The 21351-nt window shown below is 43.3% G+C and overlaps 1 protein-coding gene across 1 annotated transcript in view; it reads left to right on the top strand.

Annotated features, from left to right (window-relative positions):
• The first annotated feature begins 17492 nt into the window (after nt 1–17492).
• The window catches only part of nfkbiz (nuclear factor of kappa light polypeptide gene enhancer in B-cells inhibitor, zeta), a 28028-nt gene continuing 24169 nt past the window's right edge, over nt 17493–21351 (top strand). Inside the window, exons 1-2 of the mRNA XM_072585392.1 lie at nt 17493–17584; nt 18536–18650. Coding sequence (XP_072441493.1) covers nt 18605–18650 — 46 coding nt within the window. The 5' untranslated portion in view covers nt 17493–17584; nt 18536–18604. The remainder of the gene's footprint in view (nt 17585–18535; nt 18651–21351) is intronic.

Here is a 21351-nt window from a genome sequence, read left to right as displayed (position 1 = left end):
ATATCACTATCAAAGGAGGTATCTGGGGCATATGAGGAGGTGAAGAAAGCCATCTTAAGTGCATATGAGCCTGTGCCAGAAGCCTACAGACATTTCAGGAATCAAAGGAGGGATCCTGGTCAAACCTATACTGAGTTTGAAAGGATAAAACAAAGTAATTTTGAAAGATGGACAAGTGCATTAAAAATAGAGCAAACATATGACATAAGAATATTATGAACTAGGAGCAGGAATAGATTGTCCGGTCCTTCAAGCCTGCTTCACCATTCAATAAGATCATGGCTGATCTTTTCATGGCCTCAGCTCCACTTACCTGCCCTCTCACCATATCCCTTGATTCCTTCATTGTTCCAAAGAAAAAATCTACCTTAGCATTAAAACAATTTACTGAAGTAGTGTCAACTACTTCACTGGGCAGGGAATGCCATAGAGTTACTTCTAGGTGAAGAAGTTCCTTCTCTGGGGGTGGAAGAAGTGACTTTGAGGGTGTTATAAAAGGTGAACAAGGACAAGTTGCTGGAATTGGCAGACAAGCTGGAGTTGGAGCTGCCTCCTTCCATGAGGAAAGGACATTTCAGGAATCAAAGGAGGGGGATCCTGGTCAAACCTATACTGAGTTTGAAAGGATAAAACAAAGGACAGGACAGATAATTACAGCAGCAGCTCAGCATTTACATTTGCAGGAAATGACATCAGAATCTTTGGAGATGGCTAAAATTCAACTGAGAATGAAGCAGCTTGAGTGATGCTGTTAGAAAGATGATTATTTTGAAGGAGCTCAAAAATGCACTTCCCAAGATAGTGAGCACTCATGTGGAAGAGCAGAGAGTTAAAACAGCAAGATTGGCAGCTGCAATGGCTGATGTTTATGAGTTGCTCCAGAAATCAAAGTTTGGCTTCCGACATCAACTTCAATGCATGAGGGATAAAAATTGGGGAAAAGAGAAATCTTCATGCTGTAAGGGAATAGTAGATGTCAGTGAAGATCATAAGGATAACTTACCACAGGGTAAAAATTAAACCTTAAAGGGGAAAGAGAAGTTGCTCTGGTGTTTTCACTGCAATAAATTAGGCCACATGAAACCACAGTGTTGGTGGGTTACAAAAAGCACTGGGAAGCCAGATGTAGGAAAACAGGATAAGCCAGTGCATTTTGTTGAAGTGATAATGGAAAGCACAGTGGAAAGCTGCACCAAAATGTACAAGCTGGTCAGAGGTTGGTTAAGGAGGAAGTGCCAGATCTTCTTAAACCATCTACCTGCAAAGGTAAAGTTTACTCACATAGACCAGGAGAAGCAGGTAAAGAGGTTACAATATTAAGAGATACAGGATCCTCTCAATCTTTGATGTTGAAAGATGAGGAGATATCTACCTCTGAAGGACTATTGCCGGAAAAAGTGCTAGTAACAGGAATTCATAGTGAGACAGAAGTGGTAAATGACAGAGAGTGAGGTTAGAATGTCCAGAGAAGATTGGAGAAGTCATGGTCGGAAAACTGGAAAAACCCCAGGAATACAATTTGTCCTTGCTAATGATATAGCTGGTTCACAGGTAGGAGTTCTGCCTACTGTGGTTGAAAAGCCAATGGAAACTCAGGAAGCATATCCTGGGAGTTTTCCAGACTGTGTGGTAACGAGATCACAAAGTCACCAGTTGATACAGGAGAGATCAAAGAGTACAGATAAGCAAGTTGACGTGGAATTAGCTGAGACTCTGCTTAATCAGATGGATGAGACAAAATAGGAGCAAATAGATGACAAAGCAGATATCTTTAGCTCAGAGAAGTTAACTGAGCTACGGCAGAAAATTTGAAGCAATTGTATCATGAAGGATATGCAGAAGAAGAATCTAGATGTAACCCTGAGTGTTATCTTAAAAATGCTGTCTTAATGAGAAAATAGAGACCACTATATATTCAGGCAGATGAGAAATGTTCAGAAGTTCATCAAAGTGGTAAAAACAATGACTGCAGATGCTGGAAACCAGTTTCTGGATTAGTGGTGCTGGAAGAGCACAGCAGTTCAGGCAGCATCCAAGTAGAATCATATTCCTAGTGGGTTATAGAAAAGAGCTATTGCAGGTGGTGCATGATCTACCAGTAGGAGGTCATTTAGTGGTAAGTAAAGCTCAAACTAAAATACAAAAACATTTTTATTGGTCTGGACTGCATAAGGATCTAATTGAATTGTGCCAGATATGCCATGCATGTCAGGTAATTGGAAAACCGCAATCAGTAATAAAATCCACACCTTTAATAACCATTCCTGCATTTGAGGAACCTTTTACAAGACTCTTGATTGATTGTGTAGGACCTTTACCCAAAACAAAATGTGGGAATCAGTATTTGGTAACAATATGGGATGTATCCACCAGATTTCCACAGGCAACTACATTATGCAGTATCACAGCTAAAAGGATTGTAGAAGAGTTACTGTAATTTTTTTACAAGATATGGACCACCCAGACAGATACAATCAGATCAAGGGTAAAATTTTATTTCAATATTATTCAAGAAAGTTATGGTCAACTTAAGAATAAAAACAATTTAAATCTACTGCATACCATCCAGAATTGCAGGGAGTGTTAGAAAGATAGCATCAGGCATTAGGACCATGTTGAAGATTTATAGTCAAGACTATCCAATTGACTGGGATAAAGGAATCCCGTTTGTACTTTTTGCCATCAGAGGTGCACCAAATGAAATGGCCAAAATTCAGTCCATTTGAATTAGTTGTGAACATGAAGTGAAGGGGACCACTAAAATTAATTCGGGAGAAATTGGTGAGTCAGAATTCAGAGACGACATATTTGGACTATATGTCAGTGATGGGTGTTGGCGAGACAGCATTTAAAAGTATCACAGCATACAATGAAATGGGAGGCAGGCTTGGTAATAAGGTAAAAACAATGACTGCAGATGCTGGAAACCAGATTCTGGATTAGTGGTGCTGGAAGAGCACAGCAGTTCAGGCAGCATCCAAGGAGCAGCGAAATCGACGTTTCGGGCACAAGCCCTTCATCAGGAATAAAGGCAGAGAGCCTGAAGGGTGGAGAGATAAGCTAGAGGAGGGTGGGGGTGGGGAGAAAGTAGCATAGAGTAGGAAATGACCTGGGAGTTGCAGTGGGAGAGGGACTCCCTGAGATTCTTGTAGAGAGAGGAGGAAAACTTCTTCAAGGCAGGCATCCTTGCAAGAGGATTCGCAGTAGGGTTAAAATCAACCAGGTAAAAATAATGACCTGGCTATAAGTGAATTTGCCAGAGCTGAAGTCACCTTCCTGGGCCATGCTATTGAACATGTACAAATAGCCCATGGAATACAAAAACAAAGGTACCTGGGGAATTTCCTGTACGATTGACAAAAAGAGCAGTACTATGATTCCTCGGATTGAGTGGATTTTATCAAAAAGTAGTTCCAAATTTTAGCAGTTTGGCTGCTTCACTCACTGAGTTACCAAAGAAAAGCAAGACGTTTCAGTGGACAGCGGACTGTCAGAAGGCGTTGGACAGCTTGAAAGCTGTATTAACCACTGCCCTGGTATTAGTCACACCGAATTATGCAAAGCCATTCAAGGTGGCTATCGATGCAAGTGATGTGGGTGTCAGTGCTGTGTTCTGACAGGAAGACGTCAAGAAGATAGAACAACCTATTGGGTATTTCTCCAGGAAATTGAATATTTATCAACAGAAATATTTGACAGTTGAGAAGAGGACTTTAAGCTTGGTGTTAGCCTTACATTTCAACATTTATGTTACCAGTAATATATCTGAGACAATCATATATATTAATCATAACCCACTGAAGTTTGTGGACAATTTTAAGGACAAAGGTTCCAGGCAGTTTAGATTAGATTCCCTACAGTGTGGAAACAGGCCCTTCAGCCCAACAAGTCCACACTGATCCTCCAAAGAGCAACCTACCCAGACCCATTCCCCTAACTAAAACTACGGGAAATTTAGTATGGCCAATTCACCTAACCTGCACATCCTTGGACTGTGGGAGGAAACCAGAGCATCCGGAGAAAACCCACGCTGACACGGGGAGAATGGGCAAACTCCACACAGGCAGTTGCCCAAAGCGGGAATTGAACTCGGGTCTCTGGGGCTGTGAAGCAGCAGTGCTAACCACTTAGCCACCATGTTGCATGGAGCTTGTTGTTACAGCCATTCAATTTGAAAATTGTCCATGTGGAAGAATGGGAAAATGTGATTGCCAATATATTGTCAAGACTTGGATGAGTTATGGAGGCATTTGGCGGCAGAAGTAAACCGACTGAAATAGAATGTAGTAGTGCACATTTGCATGGTTATTGTCAATGTAATGCATATGTGTTGTAGTGTACTAACAGTGTAAGATTAAGGGGTTTTAAAGTGAGGCCACCTTTAGATATTGATGGTTCATTTTTTTCTGTAAAGGGGGGAAGGTGTGACGATGCTGCTCCTTTAACAATGTTATGTTGTCCTTGGTTTTTTTTCAAAAGGGGTTGTAAAAGGCAGTCTGAGGAGATCGCTGAGAGTCTCGCACTCCTCAGGGATACGATCGCCTACATGCAGGACAGAGGGTTGGATGTCTGCCTGATCAGCCTGGACCAGGAGAAAGCCTTTGACAGGATATCACACAGGTATATGAGAGATGTTCTCTCCAAAATGGGCTTTGGGGAGGGAATCTGCAATTGGATCAGACTGCTCTACACCAACATTGTCAGTGCAGTCTCAATCAATGGGTGGGAATCAGATAGCTTCCCAGTCAGATCTGGAGTCAGGCAGGGCTGCCCTCTCTCTCCTGCCTTGTTTGTGTGCTGCATAGAGCCATTTGCCGAGTCCATCAGGAAGGATGCGAGCCTGAGAGGGGTGACTATTCCTGGCAGTGGGCGCCTGCAGGTTAAGGCCTCCCTGTACATGGATGACGTCACCGTTTTCTGCTTGGATCCGTTGTCCATGCACAGACTCATGTGCATATGTGACCAGTTCGAACGGGCCTTGGGGACCAAGGTAAACCGAGGCAAGAGCGAGGTCATGCTCTTCAGGAACTGGGCCGACCAATCCTCAATCCCCTTCACCGTCAGGACTGACCACCTGAAGGTGCTGGGTATTTGGTTTGGGGGGGCTGGGGCGTGCGCGAAGTCTTGGGAGGAGCGTATCAGCAAAGTGAGGCAGAAACTGGGCAGATGGAAGCTACGGTCGCTCTCCATCACGGGAAAAAATTTGATCATCAGGTGTGAGGCACTGTCATTGCTGTTATACGTGGCACAGGTCTGGCCTATTCCCAGGACCTGTGCCACTGCAGTCACCCAGGCAATCTTCCAGTTTATAAGGAGGTCAAAGATGGACCGGGTCCGAAGGGACTCGCTGTACAAAGACCTGGGCAACAGGGGAAAAAATACACCCAATGCCACCCTCACCCTGATGGCCACCTTTGTGTGTGGCTGCATCAAGCTGTGCATGGATCTCCAGTACGCAAACACCAAGTGTCACTACGTACTGAGGTTCTACCTGTCCCCAGTGTTGCGAAGGATGGGCCTGGCCTCGCTGCCGCGGAATGCTCCAAGTAGTTGGACCGGCCCTCACATCATCGCTGATGCCACATGCTCAGTGACTTCCGCCACCCCTACTGCCATGACCACCACCACTTCCGCCTCCACCAGCGCCACTCACCTGCATTCTGCTGACACACCCCCCACAGACCCCACTGTCACTATCCCCACCCCCCAGAACCCCGAGGGCAACATTACCCCAGCTCATGCCTCCACCCCCATTCCCCCCACCATCACACCCACTCCAGGTACTGGCTCCGACCCCACTCCCAGCTCCACACCCACACCAGATCCCAGCTCCCGGCCCTGCCGAGTTTTCACCATCCCTCCAGACCTCCCCCTCACTGAGGATGAACGATCAGTCCTCGGCAAAGGACTCACCTTCATCCCCCTCCGCCCAAGCATCAATGAATTTAATACACGCCGTGATATCGAACAATTCTTCCGTCGCCTCCGCCTCTGAGCTTACTTTCACAATCAGGACTCCCGCCCACCTTCCGAGGACCCCTTCGCCCACCTCCAACACACTGCATCCACCTGGACACCCCGCGCTGGCCTATTACCTGCCCTCGACCTCTTCATTTCCAACTGCCGCCGGGACATTAACCGTCTCAACCTGTCGTCCCCCCCCCCCACTCCAACCTCTCACTCTCACAACGCGCAGCCCTCCAATCCCTCTGCTCCAATCCCCACCTCACCATTAATCCAGTTGATAAAGGGGGCGCAGTGGTAGTCTGGCACACTGACCTCTACACCGCTGAAGCCAAACGCCAACTCGAGGACACCTCTTCCTACTGCTCCCTCGACCATGACCCCACCCCCCATCACCAAACCATCATCTCCCAGACCATACAGAACCTCATCACCTCAGGAGATCTCCCACCCACAGCTTCCAACCTCATAGTCCGGGAACCCCGCACTGCCCGGTTCTACCTCCTTCCCAAGATCCACAAGCCTGACCACCCTGGCCGACCCATTGTCTCAGCATGCTCCTGCCCCACTGAACTCATCTCTACCTACCTTGACACTGTCCTATCCCCCCTAGTCCAGGAACCCCCCACATATGTTCGAGACACCACCCACACCCTCCACCTCCTCCAAGACTTCCATTTCCCCGGCCCCCAATGCCTTATCTTCAACATGGATATCCAATCCCTCTACACCTCCATTCGCCATGACCAGGGCCTCCAAGCCCTCCGTTTTTCCCTCTCCAGACATCCCCAACAGTACCCTTCCACTGACACTCTCATTCGTTTGGCCGAACTGGTCCTCACCCTTAACAATTTCTCCTTTGAATCCTCCCACCTCCTCCAGACCAAAGGGGTAGCCATGGGCACACGTATGGGCCCCAGCTATGCCTGTCTCTTTGTTGGCTATGTAGAACAGTTGATCTTCCGTAATTACACCGGCACCACTCCCCACGTCTTCGTCCGCTACATTGATGACTGCATTGGCGCCACCTCGTGCTCCCGCGAGGAGGTTGAGCAATTCATCAACTTCACCAACACATTCCACCCTGACCTTAAATTTACCTGGACTATCTCTGACACCTCGCTCCCCTTCCTGGACCTCTCCATCTCCATTAATGATGACCGACTTAACACTGACATTTTTTACAAACCCACCGACTCCCATAGCTACCTGGATTACACCTCTTCCCACCCTATCTCTTGCAAAAATGCCATCCTGTATTCCCAATATCTCTGCGTCCACCTTATCTGCTCCCAGGAGGACCAGTTCCACCATAGGACACACCAGATGGCCTCCTTCTTTAGAGACCGCAATTTCCCTTCCCACGTGGTTAAAGATGCCCTCCAACGCATCTCGTCCACATCCCGCACCTCCGCCCTCAGACCCCACCCCTCCAACCGTAACAAGGACAGAACGCCCCTGGTGCTCACCTTCCACCCTACAAACCTTCGAATCAACCAAATCATCCGCCGACATTTCCGCCACCTCCAAAAAGACTCCACCACCAGGGATATATTTCCCTCCCCACCCCTTTCCGCCTTCCGCAAAGACCGTTCCCTCCGTGACTACCTGGTCAGGTCCACACCCCCCTACGACCCACCCTCCCATTCTGGCACTTTCCCCTGCCACCGCAGGAACTGTAAAACCTGTGCCCACACCTCCTCCCTCACCTCTATCCAAGGCCCTAAAGGAGCCTTCCACATCCAAAATTTCACCTGCACATCCACCAATATCATTTATTGTATCCGTTGCTCCCGATGTGGTCTGCTCTACATTGGGGAGACTGGGCGCCTCCTAGCAGAGCGCTTTAGGGAACATCTCCGAGACACCCGCACCAATCAACCCAACCGCCCCGTGGCCCAACATTTCAACTCCCCCTCCCACTCTGCCGAGGACATGGAGGTCCTGGGCCTCCTTCACCGCCGCTCCCTCACCACCAGACGCCTGGAGGAAGAACGCCTCATCTTCCGCCTCGGAACACTTCAACCCCAGGGCATCAATGTGGGCTTCAACAGCTTCCTCATTTCCCCTTACCCCCACCTCATCCTAGTTTCAAACTTCCAGCTCAGTAACTGTCTCCTTGACTTGTCCGGACTTGTCCGACCTGCCTATCTTCTTTTCCACCTATCCACTCCACCCTCTCCTCCTTGACCTATCACCTTCATCTCCTCCCCCACTTACCCATTTTACTCTATGCTACTCTCTCCCCACCCCCACCCTCCTCTAGCTTATCTCTCCACGCTTCAGGCTCACTGCCTTTATTCCTGATGAAGGGCTTTTGCCCGAAACGTCGATTTTGCTGCTCGTTGGATGCTGCCTGAACTGCTGTGCTCTTCCAGCACCACTAATCCAGTATTTGGTTTTCAGCATCTGCAGTCATTGTTTTTACCGTTCCGTATCACCTGTCCTTCATGGAGAAGTTTATGAAGAAAAACACCTTTGACCACAAGTCCATCAGGAAGTGGTCAGCACGTAGTGTCCTTGAGACCCTTCGGGAAAAGGAGAGGGCGGATCCTATCGAGCAGTTCCCTGAGCAGACTGTCAAAGCCATTTGGCAGAATGCCTCATCGCCAGAACTTTCCAACAAGCACCAAGACGTGGCTTGGCTGGTGGTGAGAAGGGCTCTGCCTGCGAGATCCTTTATGCACACCCGGACTCTCAGCTGCACCGCACGCTGCCCTCGAAGCAGCTGCGGGGGGGGACAGAGACTGTCACACACCTCCTTCTGGAATGTGCCTATGCAGAGGAAGTCTGGAGAGGAATGCAGTGGTGTTTGTCGAGGTTCGCCCGAGCAGCGCCGTGACGCGGGACTCCGTGCTTTACGGCCTGTTCCCCGGGACGCACACCGAGACGAACATCAACTGTGCCTGGAGGATCATCAACTCGGTGAAGGATGCTCTCTGGGCGGTCCGAAACTTGTTGATCTTCCAGCTGAAGGAGTTGTCCTCGACTGAGTGTTGCAGACTGGCACATTCCAAGGTCCAGGACTACGTGTTGAGCGATGCGCTGAAGCTTGGGGCAGCTGCTGCCAAGGCGCGGTGGAGAAAGACTACTGTGTAACATCCGCCTGCCAAAGAAGAACAGGGGGCCCACGCAGTCATTTGGGCTCTGCTGATGCCTCAGCTAAATATGTAATCGTACAGACCTGTATATATAAATGATTACTCTGTCTCTGTATACCAAGAAGTGGAATACTTATGGATGTATGGCATGACCAATTGTACAGATCATCAAAATATTTTATGAATAAAGTATATTTTTGAAATAAAAAAGAACAATCAGGTTTTTTTAGAAACATTTGGGCAATGAAAGGGGCGTGGCCAGTTCTCCCAGATCAGGGATTTTTCTCGTTTGATTTAGTTTCAGGTGGGGACCCTGAGAAGCTGCTGGGAAAGAAAAGGTTCCATGTTTTCAGCCTATTATCCCTGGCTGATACTCTCTGCAATCTCTCTCTCCTGCAAGATCCAGTGTTTGAATTTGCCTTTTTGCCAAGGGGTGTGTTAATGGGATGTTGCCAGAAATCAGAACAGCTCTTTGTTATGTTTGGGGCATACTGTGTCGGTCGCGTTTTCAAATAGTTGTTATTCAAAATTCTGTTTTCTTTTGTTTGTGTTTCATTCAGTAGTCTGTAAATAAATTCTGATTTGTTTACAGCTGAATCGTGTGATTAGCTGCATCACTCCACAACCTCCATGTCATCGTGGAGTGGGCAAAGGATGATGACAAACTTTGTGGTGCAATCTTACATCTGCTTAAAACAATTAAAGAAGCTAGGATCTGAGCAACCTTCTTGGAATGTTTTGAGAGGGTCTGACCTGGTCTACAACAAAGGTGTTTAAAGCTAAGGTAGATACGTTTTGAACAGTAAAGGAATTAAGGGTTATAGTGAGAGGGCGGGTAAGTGGAGCTGAGGCCACTAAAAGATCAGCCATGATTTAATTGAATGGTGGAGCAGGCTCTAAAGGCCAGATGGCCTCCTCCTGCTCTGAGTTCTTATGTTCTTATTATGTTCTTATGAAACTCCCGAGGTATTGGAAGCAGTCAATATTCTCCAAGGACTCCCCATGGACCTTGATTTTCGGGGATTTGCTTCACAATGACAGGCCAGGTTGGTTGAGGACCTTTGTCTTGCGGATGTTTAGGGTGAGGCCTATGCTCTGTAAAGATACTAACGATGGTCTGGAGTACATCCTCTGAGATTGCAGATGCTGTCAGTTCTTCTGGAATGTGGTGGTTGCGTTCTTGTGCAACCCAGTGTTATGGAAAAATTGCACTTTAGAAACAGCGCTTAAAGTGTTCCCAAAGTAACCACATTACAGCCAACACATGTTTTAAAAGTTTGCGCCTCAGAAGCAGTGCCCCGAATTCGTCAATCGTGTTACAGTGAATTCATGTTAATAAAACACATATTAAAGCAGAACGACCTGTACACATTCATCATCTACATACTGCAGCTCAATGACACTGGCTGGGGTAACTTTGGTTTTGATTAGGTTAGATTCCCTACAGTATGGAAACATGCCCTTCGGCCCAACAAGACCATACCAAACCTCAGAAGAGTAACCCACCCAGACCCATTCCCCTACCCAATATTTACCCCTGACTTGGCAATTTAGCATGGCCAATTCATCTGACCTGCACATCTTTGGATTGTGGGAGGAAACCAGAGTATCCAGAGGAAATTCATGCAGACACAGAGAGAATGTGCAAACTCTACACAGACAGTCACTCGAGGCAGGATCTAACCCGGGAACCTAGCGCTGTGAGGCAGTGATGCTAACCACTGAGTCACCGTACCACCCTCTTGATGGCACCTTTTGCCTTGATAGTTGAAGAGGTTGAATAACTTCCTGTTGATTCTGTAAGTTAGCTGCACTCCAGTGGGGAGCTTGTCTGTTGTGAGGTGAAGCATTGCAATGAGGTAGATCGAGAACGGTGTTGGGGTAATGATGCAGCCCTGCTTGACACTGGTCTGAATGGCGAATGGGTTGGTGGTGGAGCCATTTGTCATTACCATGACTTCCATGTCATCATAGAGCGGGCAAAGGATGACGACAAACTTTGTGAAGTATCCAAAGCAGAAAAGGATGCTCTATAATGCTTCTGATTGATGGTGTCAAAGACCTTTGTAAGGTTGAAGAAGGCCATGTATAAGGAGAGGTTCTTTTCTCTGCATTTTTCCTGGAGCTGTCACATTGTGAAAAATCATGTCTATTGTGCCTCTCCAATGCTAAAAGCCACACTGCGACTCTGGGAGACCCCCACCCCCAGCTCACTTACTTTTACAACCTTCTACTCCAACAAGCTCACGATAGCACATTACCTGTCACATAACTTACATTCTCAGAAAACTATTGTGAAGACTGAAGTCGATGTGCTTACTTAGTCTGTCTGTTCTCTTGACGAGATTAATATATTAGATCTGTTTTAACCAGATTTTGTTTATTGTGTGATTCAAAATATAAATAAGGCAATCACAACTTTTAGGTTTGGATAGGACGTTAAATTAATCTGCATATTTAAACATTGATTTTTACCCTGTGATTGTGCCACCACAGCTGCAGGGGCGCACCAACTGCACTAGCTGTCTCAGTGCCTGGAATATAACCGCCAGTGACCTGGCAAATAGCTTCCTGCGTCAAAGAATAGGACTATCTGTAGCAATGAATAATTCAAAGATGTTTTTTTCACATGCATAATAAAATGATTTATTCATAAATACTGATAAAGTGCATTCTTTTTCAAGTAGTTCTCTGATGTGCACAGTTTTAAATTTGCGATCTGACTCTGACATCCAAATATGATGGTTAAGGATTGCAAATTTTAAAGAGGACATTAAACCCCAAAGCACCAGTTAAAATTCTAGCACTGCGATTTGCTGACTGCCCCAATCTCAACCTTTCAGCTATCCCAAAACAGGGTGGAGTTTTATTGAGAACTCACACTTTGAAATGATTCCATTCGGTGCACTAATCTACCTGGTGCTTCCTTAAATTTCCCTATTCTACATAATCCCTGAAAGATGGTTATGACAGAATCCTATGTAACATCTATAACTGTGGAGTTCTCACCCAGTCACAATGTTTCTTGCATCCTTAATGCAGCCAGAACTGTGTAGCTGGAGAAGATATTGGGGATCATTCAGCAATGTCAAAGAATGGCTGACAATGAAAAGGTGTGAGCTCCCTGCTTTTCAGGTGCTGCACTGGAGGTTTTGCAGGAGAAGGTGGACAGAATGAGAGATGTCCTTTTTTCCACATGGGTGCAGAAGGTGCGCATGAAGAGAAGGCACAGGAAACAGTTAGCCACAGAGATTGATGCCAGGATTTAGCTTTGAGGATCTGTGCTACAAGTTTAATGACCACAGAGGAAAGGTCAGGTCTATGCATTAATGCTTTAAGAGTGAGACATCCTAATAAATCAAGGACCAGAATGTAAACCATATCACCAACTGTATGTGCAGTCCAGTATGAGGCATGCTAGCAAATGCTTGCATGTGTAATTATTTGTTATTGCAAATTGTAGCTCAATCATCAATAAATCTTTTCACGTAAACTGAATCCCCATTATTCAATCTGTGTTTTACTGATAACATAAGAAAACATGGCAAAGGTCAATCAATGCTTTGTCAAATGCTATATCCTACCAACTCATCACTAGCATCAGTCATTGCTCAATTCACCATCATCACACACCTCACAGTAATTTTCGTAATCAGGATTCATGCCAATGTGATATTGTTCACCACAGGCTTATACGCAAGCTTCAGAACCACAGCACACAGTTAGCTCAGTCTAGTACCCAGAAGGAGAAACCAATAATAAAAGGAAAGGATGTATACTGGTCTGACTTGCTTGTGTCACAACAGTGCTCCAGTACAACTAATACATTCATATTCAAGCATTACTCTTTATTTTCCTCTGGATAGTTGCATCCATGTCATTTAAACAGTTTATTTGAACTTTTCCAAAGTTCTGTTATTCAACAGTATTCACAATATCTCAGTTGTGGACTGCACAGGCCTTTGTGCAACTGAAATATGACACCTAAGCCTTTGCAATAAATTCTTCTTCCTGTAATAGCCAGATTTTTTTGGTTATTTTCTGGACCAATTCATGACATTTCAATGGTCTGTGTTTCTGAGTTCCAAAGTCTCTTTGGGCCTCCACTGTTTCTAGCTTTACATCACTTAGAATGAATCTCGTCATGCTCTTTTTAGGTCCAAAATAGATGACCACACATTTGTTTATGTTATGAAATTGATTCCTCACAGTTTTGTCGATTTGCTTAACCAATCAGTAGTTCTTTGTAATGTAATGCTATCGTCAACACTGTATACAATGCATCTTGTCTTTGTGGCTTTGGCAAATTCGGATATGTATCCTTCTATCCCATGATTGTGCTATTGTTTGATTGAGACCCCAACACGAATCCTATGAGGACATTAATTTGATATTGACATCCTGCCAGTTGGATTACTTGCCACTTATCCCTCTTTAATTCAGCCAATTCTCAAACCAGATAAATAAGTTGCCTTTTATTCTGGGAGCTTTAATTTGATCTGAACTTTGGAATTCAAAGCAGTTCATACATTTTCAGATGATATCCAATTGCACAGATATCCAACACTAAGAGATACTGCAACAAAGTATTGTAGTTTGTTAATAAATTTGCAGAATGGACAAATGATTAGCAAACAAAGTTCAACAAATATAAATGTGAGCTAGTATATTTTGGCAGTAAAAACAGAGAGGTCACTTACTTCCTGGAAGGCACAGGTCTGGGTGTGGCAGAGGAACAAATACAACAATCATTAAAAGTTGTGACACCAGTTTACAAAGCCACACAAAAAATGTGAGCAGGGCATCAGGTTTGTTTCTAGAGGGGATAGTATTTAATTATTAGGATGTTATGCTGCACCAGTACTGGGTGTTGGTGACATTGTACTGCATGCAGTCCTAGCACCACATTATAAAGAGGCAGTGAAGAGGGTGCAAATAAGAATTACAAATGTGATGCAATAATATGCAAGTACTCATCTAGTTTAAAAATTGGCTGAAAAGAAAGAGGGATTGAGTCGGGATAAATGGCAAATAATCTAATTGACAGGATGTCAATATCAAAATGGTGCCCTAAAAAGATTGATGTGGGGATATCAACCAATCAACAGTCAGACCACAAGACCATTGGATGTAAGAGCAGAAGGCCATTTTCCCTATCAAGTCTGCTCTACTATTCAATGAGATCATGGCTGATAATAGTTAACTCTACTTTCCTGTTTTTTGTTCATAATCCTTAATTCTTTTACTGATTAAAAATCTGTCTGTCTCAGCCATGAATACATTTAATGACCCAGCTTCAACAGCCCTCTGAGATTAAAAAATGTCACGATTCACTAGCCCTCAAGAAGACTTTCCTCCTCATCTCTGTCTTAAATGTGTAATCCGTTATTCTGACATTGTGTCCTTTGGTCTTTGGCTCTCCCACAAAGTGAAACAACCCTTGTGTCTACCTTGTAAACTCCCTTAAGAATCTTGTATCAATAAAAGGTCAGCTTGCATTCTTTGATATTTTAATGAATATAGGTCTGATCTACTCAACTTCTCTTCCTAAGACAGTACCTCTATACCTACTATCAGCCTAGTTAACCTTCTCTGGACTGCCTTTAATGCCAATATTTATTTCCTTAGATCAGAGGCCCAAAATATTTCACAATATTCCAGCTGTGGTCTGACTACTGCCTTGTATATTTTCAGCAAAATCTCCATAGTTTTATAATCCATTCACTTGGAAATAAAGGCCAACATTGCATTTGCCTTCCTTATTACCCAGTGAACTTGAATAACTGGCATGGCTCTTTGTGATTGATAGATGAGGTCCCTCAAAGCCCTGTTCTACAGCTTTCTGCAATCTTTCCCCATTTAAATAATGTTCAGCTCCTGTTTTCTTCCTGCCAACATTTTCCCATATTATATTCCATCTGCCAGATGTTCCTACTCCCTTGACCTGTCGAGATCCCTACGTCCACTCTTTGTGTCATCCTGACCACTTGCTTTCCCATCTATTGTTATGTTGTAATAAACTTGGCTATAGAATATTCATTTTCCTCATCCAAGTCATAAATATATATTGTGAATTGTTGTAGCCCCATCACTGATCTCTGGGGCACTTCACTGAAACTGCATACTCATATTGAAAATTCCCTAACCCCTCACCTTATCCCAATTTCTATCTTCTATTGGTTAAGCCAATTCTCTACCCATACTCACATAATATATTATCTATCTGCTATCCATCAAGAAAGAGGAAGGCATTGATCGTATTCGAGTCAAGAAGCAAGACCAAGTATGATTACCACAGGATGTGGGTCAGGGATAACTGTACTACATCAAAACTTCACAGAAGTGTACAGCAGTTCCAAGAATGGTAGAGACCCATCTTCTCATGTGGAAATTCCCAATATGTCAATAGATCCTTTAAGACTAATAAGCAGAATTTTGTAACATTAATAATCAGTATAATCATCTATAATCATTTCAATAATCAGTTGCCTATTACATCAATAATATTGATCCTATTGCATCACTTAAATGCATCACAGTAATTGGGTAGCATGGTGGCTCAGTGTTGCTTCACAGTGCCAGGGATCCAGGTTTGATTCCAGCCTCAGCTGACTCTTTGAATTGAGTTTGCACATTCTCCCCGTGTCTGTTTGGGTTTCCTCTGGGTGCACAGCCCAAAGATGTCGAGGTGAGGAGAATTGGCCATACTAAATTGCTTTGATAGTGTCCAGGGTTGTGCAGACTAGTTGGATTAGCCATAGTAAATATGGGCTGATGAAGGACTTTTGACCGAAACATCAATTTTTCTGCTCCTCAAATGCTGCCTGACCTGCTGTGCTTTTCCAGCACTACTCAAATCTAGACATAGTAAATATGAGACTACAGGCTTAAGATAGGTAGGAGAGTGGCTTTAGGTGGGATGCTCTTTGTAGGTGGGGGAGGACTTTTTGGGCTGAATGGCCTGATTTCCTACTGTAGGAATGCTCTGGTAATAACATAATCCTCGTTCCCTAATGAGGAATTCCTACTGCATTCATAATGAAACTTCTATCATTAACTTATAACTTCATCACTCAGGATCATGTTTTTTCATCAATACCACCTACACTAAATTCCCGCTCTCTGACGCCCCTCTCCACTTCAAGTATTAAAACCACCCCGACCCTCCATTTTCATTGTATGTTCACGGTACGTTTCAGACATTAAAATAGTCACGCATGGAAAGGTTTGGGAAATACTGCACCATCAACACCTCCGATATCATTGCTACTGTGGAAGACGGCCTCATGGGGAACGCAGCTCTTTTCCTCTAATTACTTCTTATTCATGAAATGAAGATTGAATCCAGTAAACGGTATTTACTCCAATTAGGCACCGCATAGTTAAGCATATACAATTGTGAAAAATTAGCAACTTAATTCATTGTGATCCAATAACAAACCACATTCGAAGACATAGAAAATATTCAATGAGGGTAAGTATGTTTACAAAACTCCATTAAAAAATAACGATTATAGGACTTGCTAGACACACGTTTCTCTTTCGCGAAGAGGTGGAGCTATGGATGAGTTTTAAAATTTTACAGTCGGCTGCAGGAAAGAGGGAGGAAACTTGGATAAAACATCAGAACGAATGTGATATATATGTCCCATCGACTGCACTGAGAATGGGTATTACATAACACTTCCACTGTTGTCTCGGTGCAAGTTTCCAGGAAATTCCTGACCTGTACTGAGGCAGGCTGTAAATCCCCAACCACACAGTTCGACGCCAGGTGAGAGCAGTAGACTGAGCACAAAGTAGGGAATTGAACTTGGAACCCTTTTCGGGCATTACCACAGAGTCATTTCACATTTTGTCGCTTTGTCAATGGGTCAGTCTTGTTTATCATAACTTCAAGGCTGAAGTAGGGAAACTGCTGAACATGAAACTAACTAGACTAACTTTGTTTCTAAACCAAAGGATTTTCCAGGAGGCTTAAAATGTGAATGCTGTTGGCCATTACCCAGCTTGTCCCATCTTCCAGGTCATTATGGACAGAACGTCGGGCAAGTTTTACTGCCCGTGGCTTGAGCAGAAGGTCGAACCTTTTGAATAACCATGAACACTTAAATGTTGAAATGGAGAAAGGTGGCTGTTGTTTTATATAAAAAAAAGTCACAGCTCTCAAAACTTTGAATTGTTGAACTGCCATGGACTCCAGTCCGAAACAGTAAAGTGGGTGTGAGACTCCTTTTCAATGACTGGGAATTTCCAAAACGTCACACCGCGAGTTTAGAACAGAGGTTTTTTTTACACTCTCTTTCTCCGACGTAATATGAGCAGAAAATGTGAATGTGCGCTTCTTATTGGCAGGAAGGCGGTCACACAAGTCACATCAAAAGCTCCTGTTTCCTACAGAGTTACAGCCACTTTAAAATTGAATCGATCCTGGACAATGATTGTGAAATAATTGTGATTATGTAACAGAGCCGGGGTGTCGCTGTTTAGCTTTCCAGTCCTTAGTCCTCGTTGAATGGGTAAGATTATGTGTGTGTGTTTATATACACGAATAACTTTATGGGATGTTGTGGGGCAGGGATAGTGTCCCTACCTATGAGTCAGGGGGCACCTGGTCAAGTCCCAGAGTCGTGTAATAACATCTTAAAACAGGTCGGTTAAAAATATTTTAAAAATCTACACGGGTAAAGTATCTGACAAATGACATACCCGTCTGACCCGTCCGCCAAAAAAGTCAAGTTGGCGCTCATTATAACTTCCCTAGCAAACAAAATGGTGTGGTTGCTGTGTAATGATAGTGTATGATTCTACTTAGAATTTGCCAGTAAATCAACAAATCTGACAGCAAGTTGAAACTCCAGGAGTTTGGACATATGCTTCACTTGTTAGGAAGTTCCGTTTGACCCTAAGTATATGAAATTAAAGATGAGAGAGAAGCAAACGGCCAAACATATTGAGTGCACCAGGACTATTGTTTGTGGTTTTCATAGAAACACCATCACAGCATGTTTTAAAAAGGTCAGCTCAAATGAATCAGCTCGGGTATAGATGATCTCCTTGAAATAAAAACAGAAATACTGGAAAAAAACACTACTCAGCAGATTTGACGGCATCTGTGGAGAGAAAGAAACCAGAGTTAACCTTTCAGGTTGATGACCTTTTGATGAAAATGTCTTTTCATTTTTGAGTTTGTGCTTGTGGATGTTACTTCTTTGAATATATTTTAAGGGCAAGAACATTATATTTAAGAATGCTTCTCTCTGTGAATCAAATAATAGGAGCACTTGGTAGGGATTTGAAGTTGAAGCCAAAAGTCATTCAAAATCACATTGAATGGCAGAGTGGGGCAGAGGGACAGTATGATTTACTATGGTTCCTATTTCTCATATTGTTATGTAACTGTTGTATCTTTTTTAAAAAAAATCTTTGTCTGATTTTATACTTACGTTTCCTTTCCTTGTCTCTTGAAGGATTTTGATTTTTGGGATATGGTTTCACTGGTATCGGTTCAATCCAGTCTATCCAAGTAGTTTATCTTCATGCAAGAGCATAACAAAGTGAAGATTCTGAATCAAGTACCACGAGGTATCTCAGATTTCAACCAGGAAGTTGCTTTCAGCAAGTATAGTAACAGTATACTCATATAAAACAATCTGATTTGGTGTATGAGGTGTCTTTTCTGGATGGTGATTGGCTTGTATCTTTTCTGCCCAGGGTTGTGGTAACAGAAGTAAGAGTTGTGTTGTAGTGATATTTACCAACTTGCCTTGCATTAAGGTGAATGAGGCTTTGTATCCTTGATATGAGACGCACATTTCTCATCTTCACATTGTCTAATGTTGAAAAGTATGTTGAAAGTAACCCTATTGAATAGTGATGCTGAGAACAGCTTAATCCCCTTTTTGTGTAAGGAAATTAAGTAAAATACAAAGACTCCAGAAACGACACTTCTCCTGTTGCTCACTATAGCAATGTTATTCAGAATTGTCTTTTTTTTTAAATACACTTTTAATCAAATGATTAGTGGCAATATCTGCATCCACGTATAAGGAGACATGTTACATAAGGCAAACAAATCATTTCCTCAAGTAGTTAGATGAAGTTTAGCATTTCAGAGTCAGTATTCTGTCAGAATCGCAATATCCTGATAGTATATGGATATTACAAGCACATTTGGATTGTACGCAATCACCCTTTGTACTTATACCTGTGTTACTAGATCATCTGGTCATATGTAACATCACCAGATGACATGAGGTCATAGGGAGTTGGATACATTGTACTTTCCAGGAGATTAGATTAGATTAGATTAGATGTGACGGGAATATGCAGAGACAACTTGGGAAAGGTGAAAGCAGGGAATGTCATATGTAAGCTGTACGACCTCTTTATTCAAGTTGAATTGTTGTCTTGTAGCAGGTTAGCTAACTATTACTATCATAGTTAATACTATTATAGAGCCATAGATATGTACAGCATGGAAACTGACCCTTCGGTCCAACTCATCCATGCCGACCAGATATCCCAACCCAATCTAGTCCCACCTAACAGCACCTGGCCCATATCCCTCCAAACCTTTCCTATTCATAAACCTATACTTCCTCTGGTAGCTCATTCCATACACGCACCACCCTCTGCATGAAAACGTTACCCCTTAGATTTCTTTAATATCTATCTCCTCTCACTCTAAACCTATGCCCTCTGGTTCTGGACTTTTCCAACCCAGGGAAAAGACCTTGTCTATTTACCCTATCCATGCCCCTCATGATTTTATAAACCTCATAAGTTCACCCCTCAGCCTACGACACTCCAGGGAAAACAGCCCTAGCCTATTCAACTTCTCCCTCAAATCCTCCAATTCTGGCAACATCCTTGTAAATCTTTTCTGAACCCTTTCAAGTTTTACAATATCTTTCCTATAGGAAGGAGACCAGAATTGCACACAATATTCCAAAAGCGGTCTTACCAAAGTCCTGTACAGCCACAACATGACCTCCCAACTCCTATACTCAATACTCTGACCAATAAAGGAAAGCATACCAAATGCCTTCTTCACTATCTTATCTACCCAACTCTACTTTCAAGGAATTATGAACCTGCACTCCAAGGTCTCTTTGCTCAGCAACACTCCCTTGGACCTTACCATTAAGTGTATAAGTCCTGCTAAGATTGCTTTCCCAAAATGCAATACCACACATTCATCTAAATTAAACGCCATTTGCCATTCCTCAGCCCATTGGCCCATCTCATCAAGATCCCATTGTAATCTGAGGTAACCTTCTTCGCTGTCCACTGCACTTGCAATTTTGGTGTCATCTGCAAACTTACTAACTATAACTCCCATGTTCACATCCAAATCATCAATAAAAATGATGAAAAATAGCGGACCCAACAAACATTTGTTTCTCATTCTTCACATTAGATAATTTAAAACAGATTAAGGATCTGTTATGGTACAGGTCTTAGATCTGTATTTGATAATTATAATTCAGATTTGAGTTTTAACATTCACTTCAAATATTAGGAGAGTGAGTGAATTATCTGCAAGGTTGAAATGTCCTGAAAGTGTATTTGTATGGGTTTGAAAGTTGATTTTGCTCTAGATTACTGCTTTGGGGCATCCATGATGAATCCCCAGCATTCAGACACTAATTCCTGGAAATGAACCTGCATCACTTTTGTTTAATACACACCCAGTACTAATCTGAATTATACTTCTGCTTTAGCATTTGTGTATATCGAAATGTTCTTCACATTTAAAAAAAAGTCATAGATGTATATGAACTAAGTTAGAACATGACTCAAAAGAGGATGTCTGAATGTATTCACATTTTTAGAGAAATGAAAACCTCATTCTTAAGATGCATGTTGTATTAACTGTTGTGTCTTTAAAAATATGCACCTCCCCACTTTCTCCTGTGAAGGAATGATTTCTTCCTGGGGATATGTTGTGATAGGCATTGGTACTTCCTCCAACTGGCAATTCATTGTATGCATTGTAAATGTAAAAGATGCAGCTTATTCAATTGCAGAGGCTAGCAAAGTCAAACTCCATCCTTTTCACACTGAGTGTCCAGTATCCACAATAATTATTGGGTAAAATCAGATAGGAGGATTCAGGGTTTTTTGCATATTCACATAATGTGCAATCCCAACTGCAGCACCTGTTGACTTGTTAGAATAAAAAGAATGAGAGTGGATGGCATTTTTTTTTTTACAGTTGTTAATTACTGCCTTCTCATGGATCAGTTTGACAGCATTTTCCTATAACTTCTCCGATAAACCA

Source organism: Chiloscyllium punctatum, chromosome 15 (assembly GCF_047496795.1).
Source record: "Chiloscyllium punctatum isolate Juve2018m chromosome 15, sChiPun1.3, whole genome shotgun sequence".
Classification (NCBI taxonomy): Eukaryota; Metazoa; Chordata; class Chondrichthyes; order Orectolobiformes; family Hemiscylliidae; genus Chiloscyllium; species Chiloscyllium punctatum.
The sequence above is the reverse complement of the archived record's forward strand: the minus strand, read 5'-3'. Positions and strand labels throughout refer to the sequence as shown.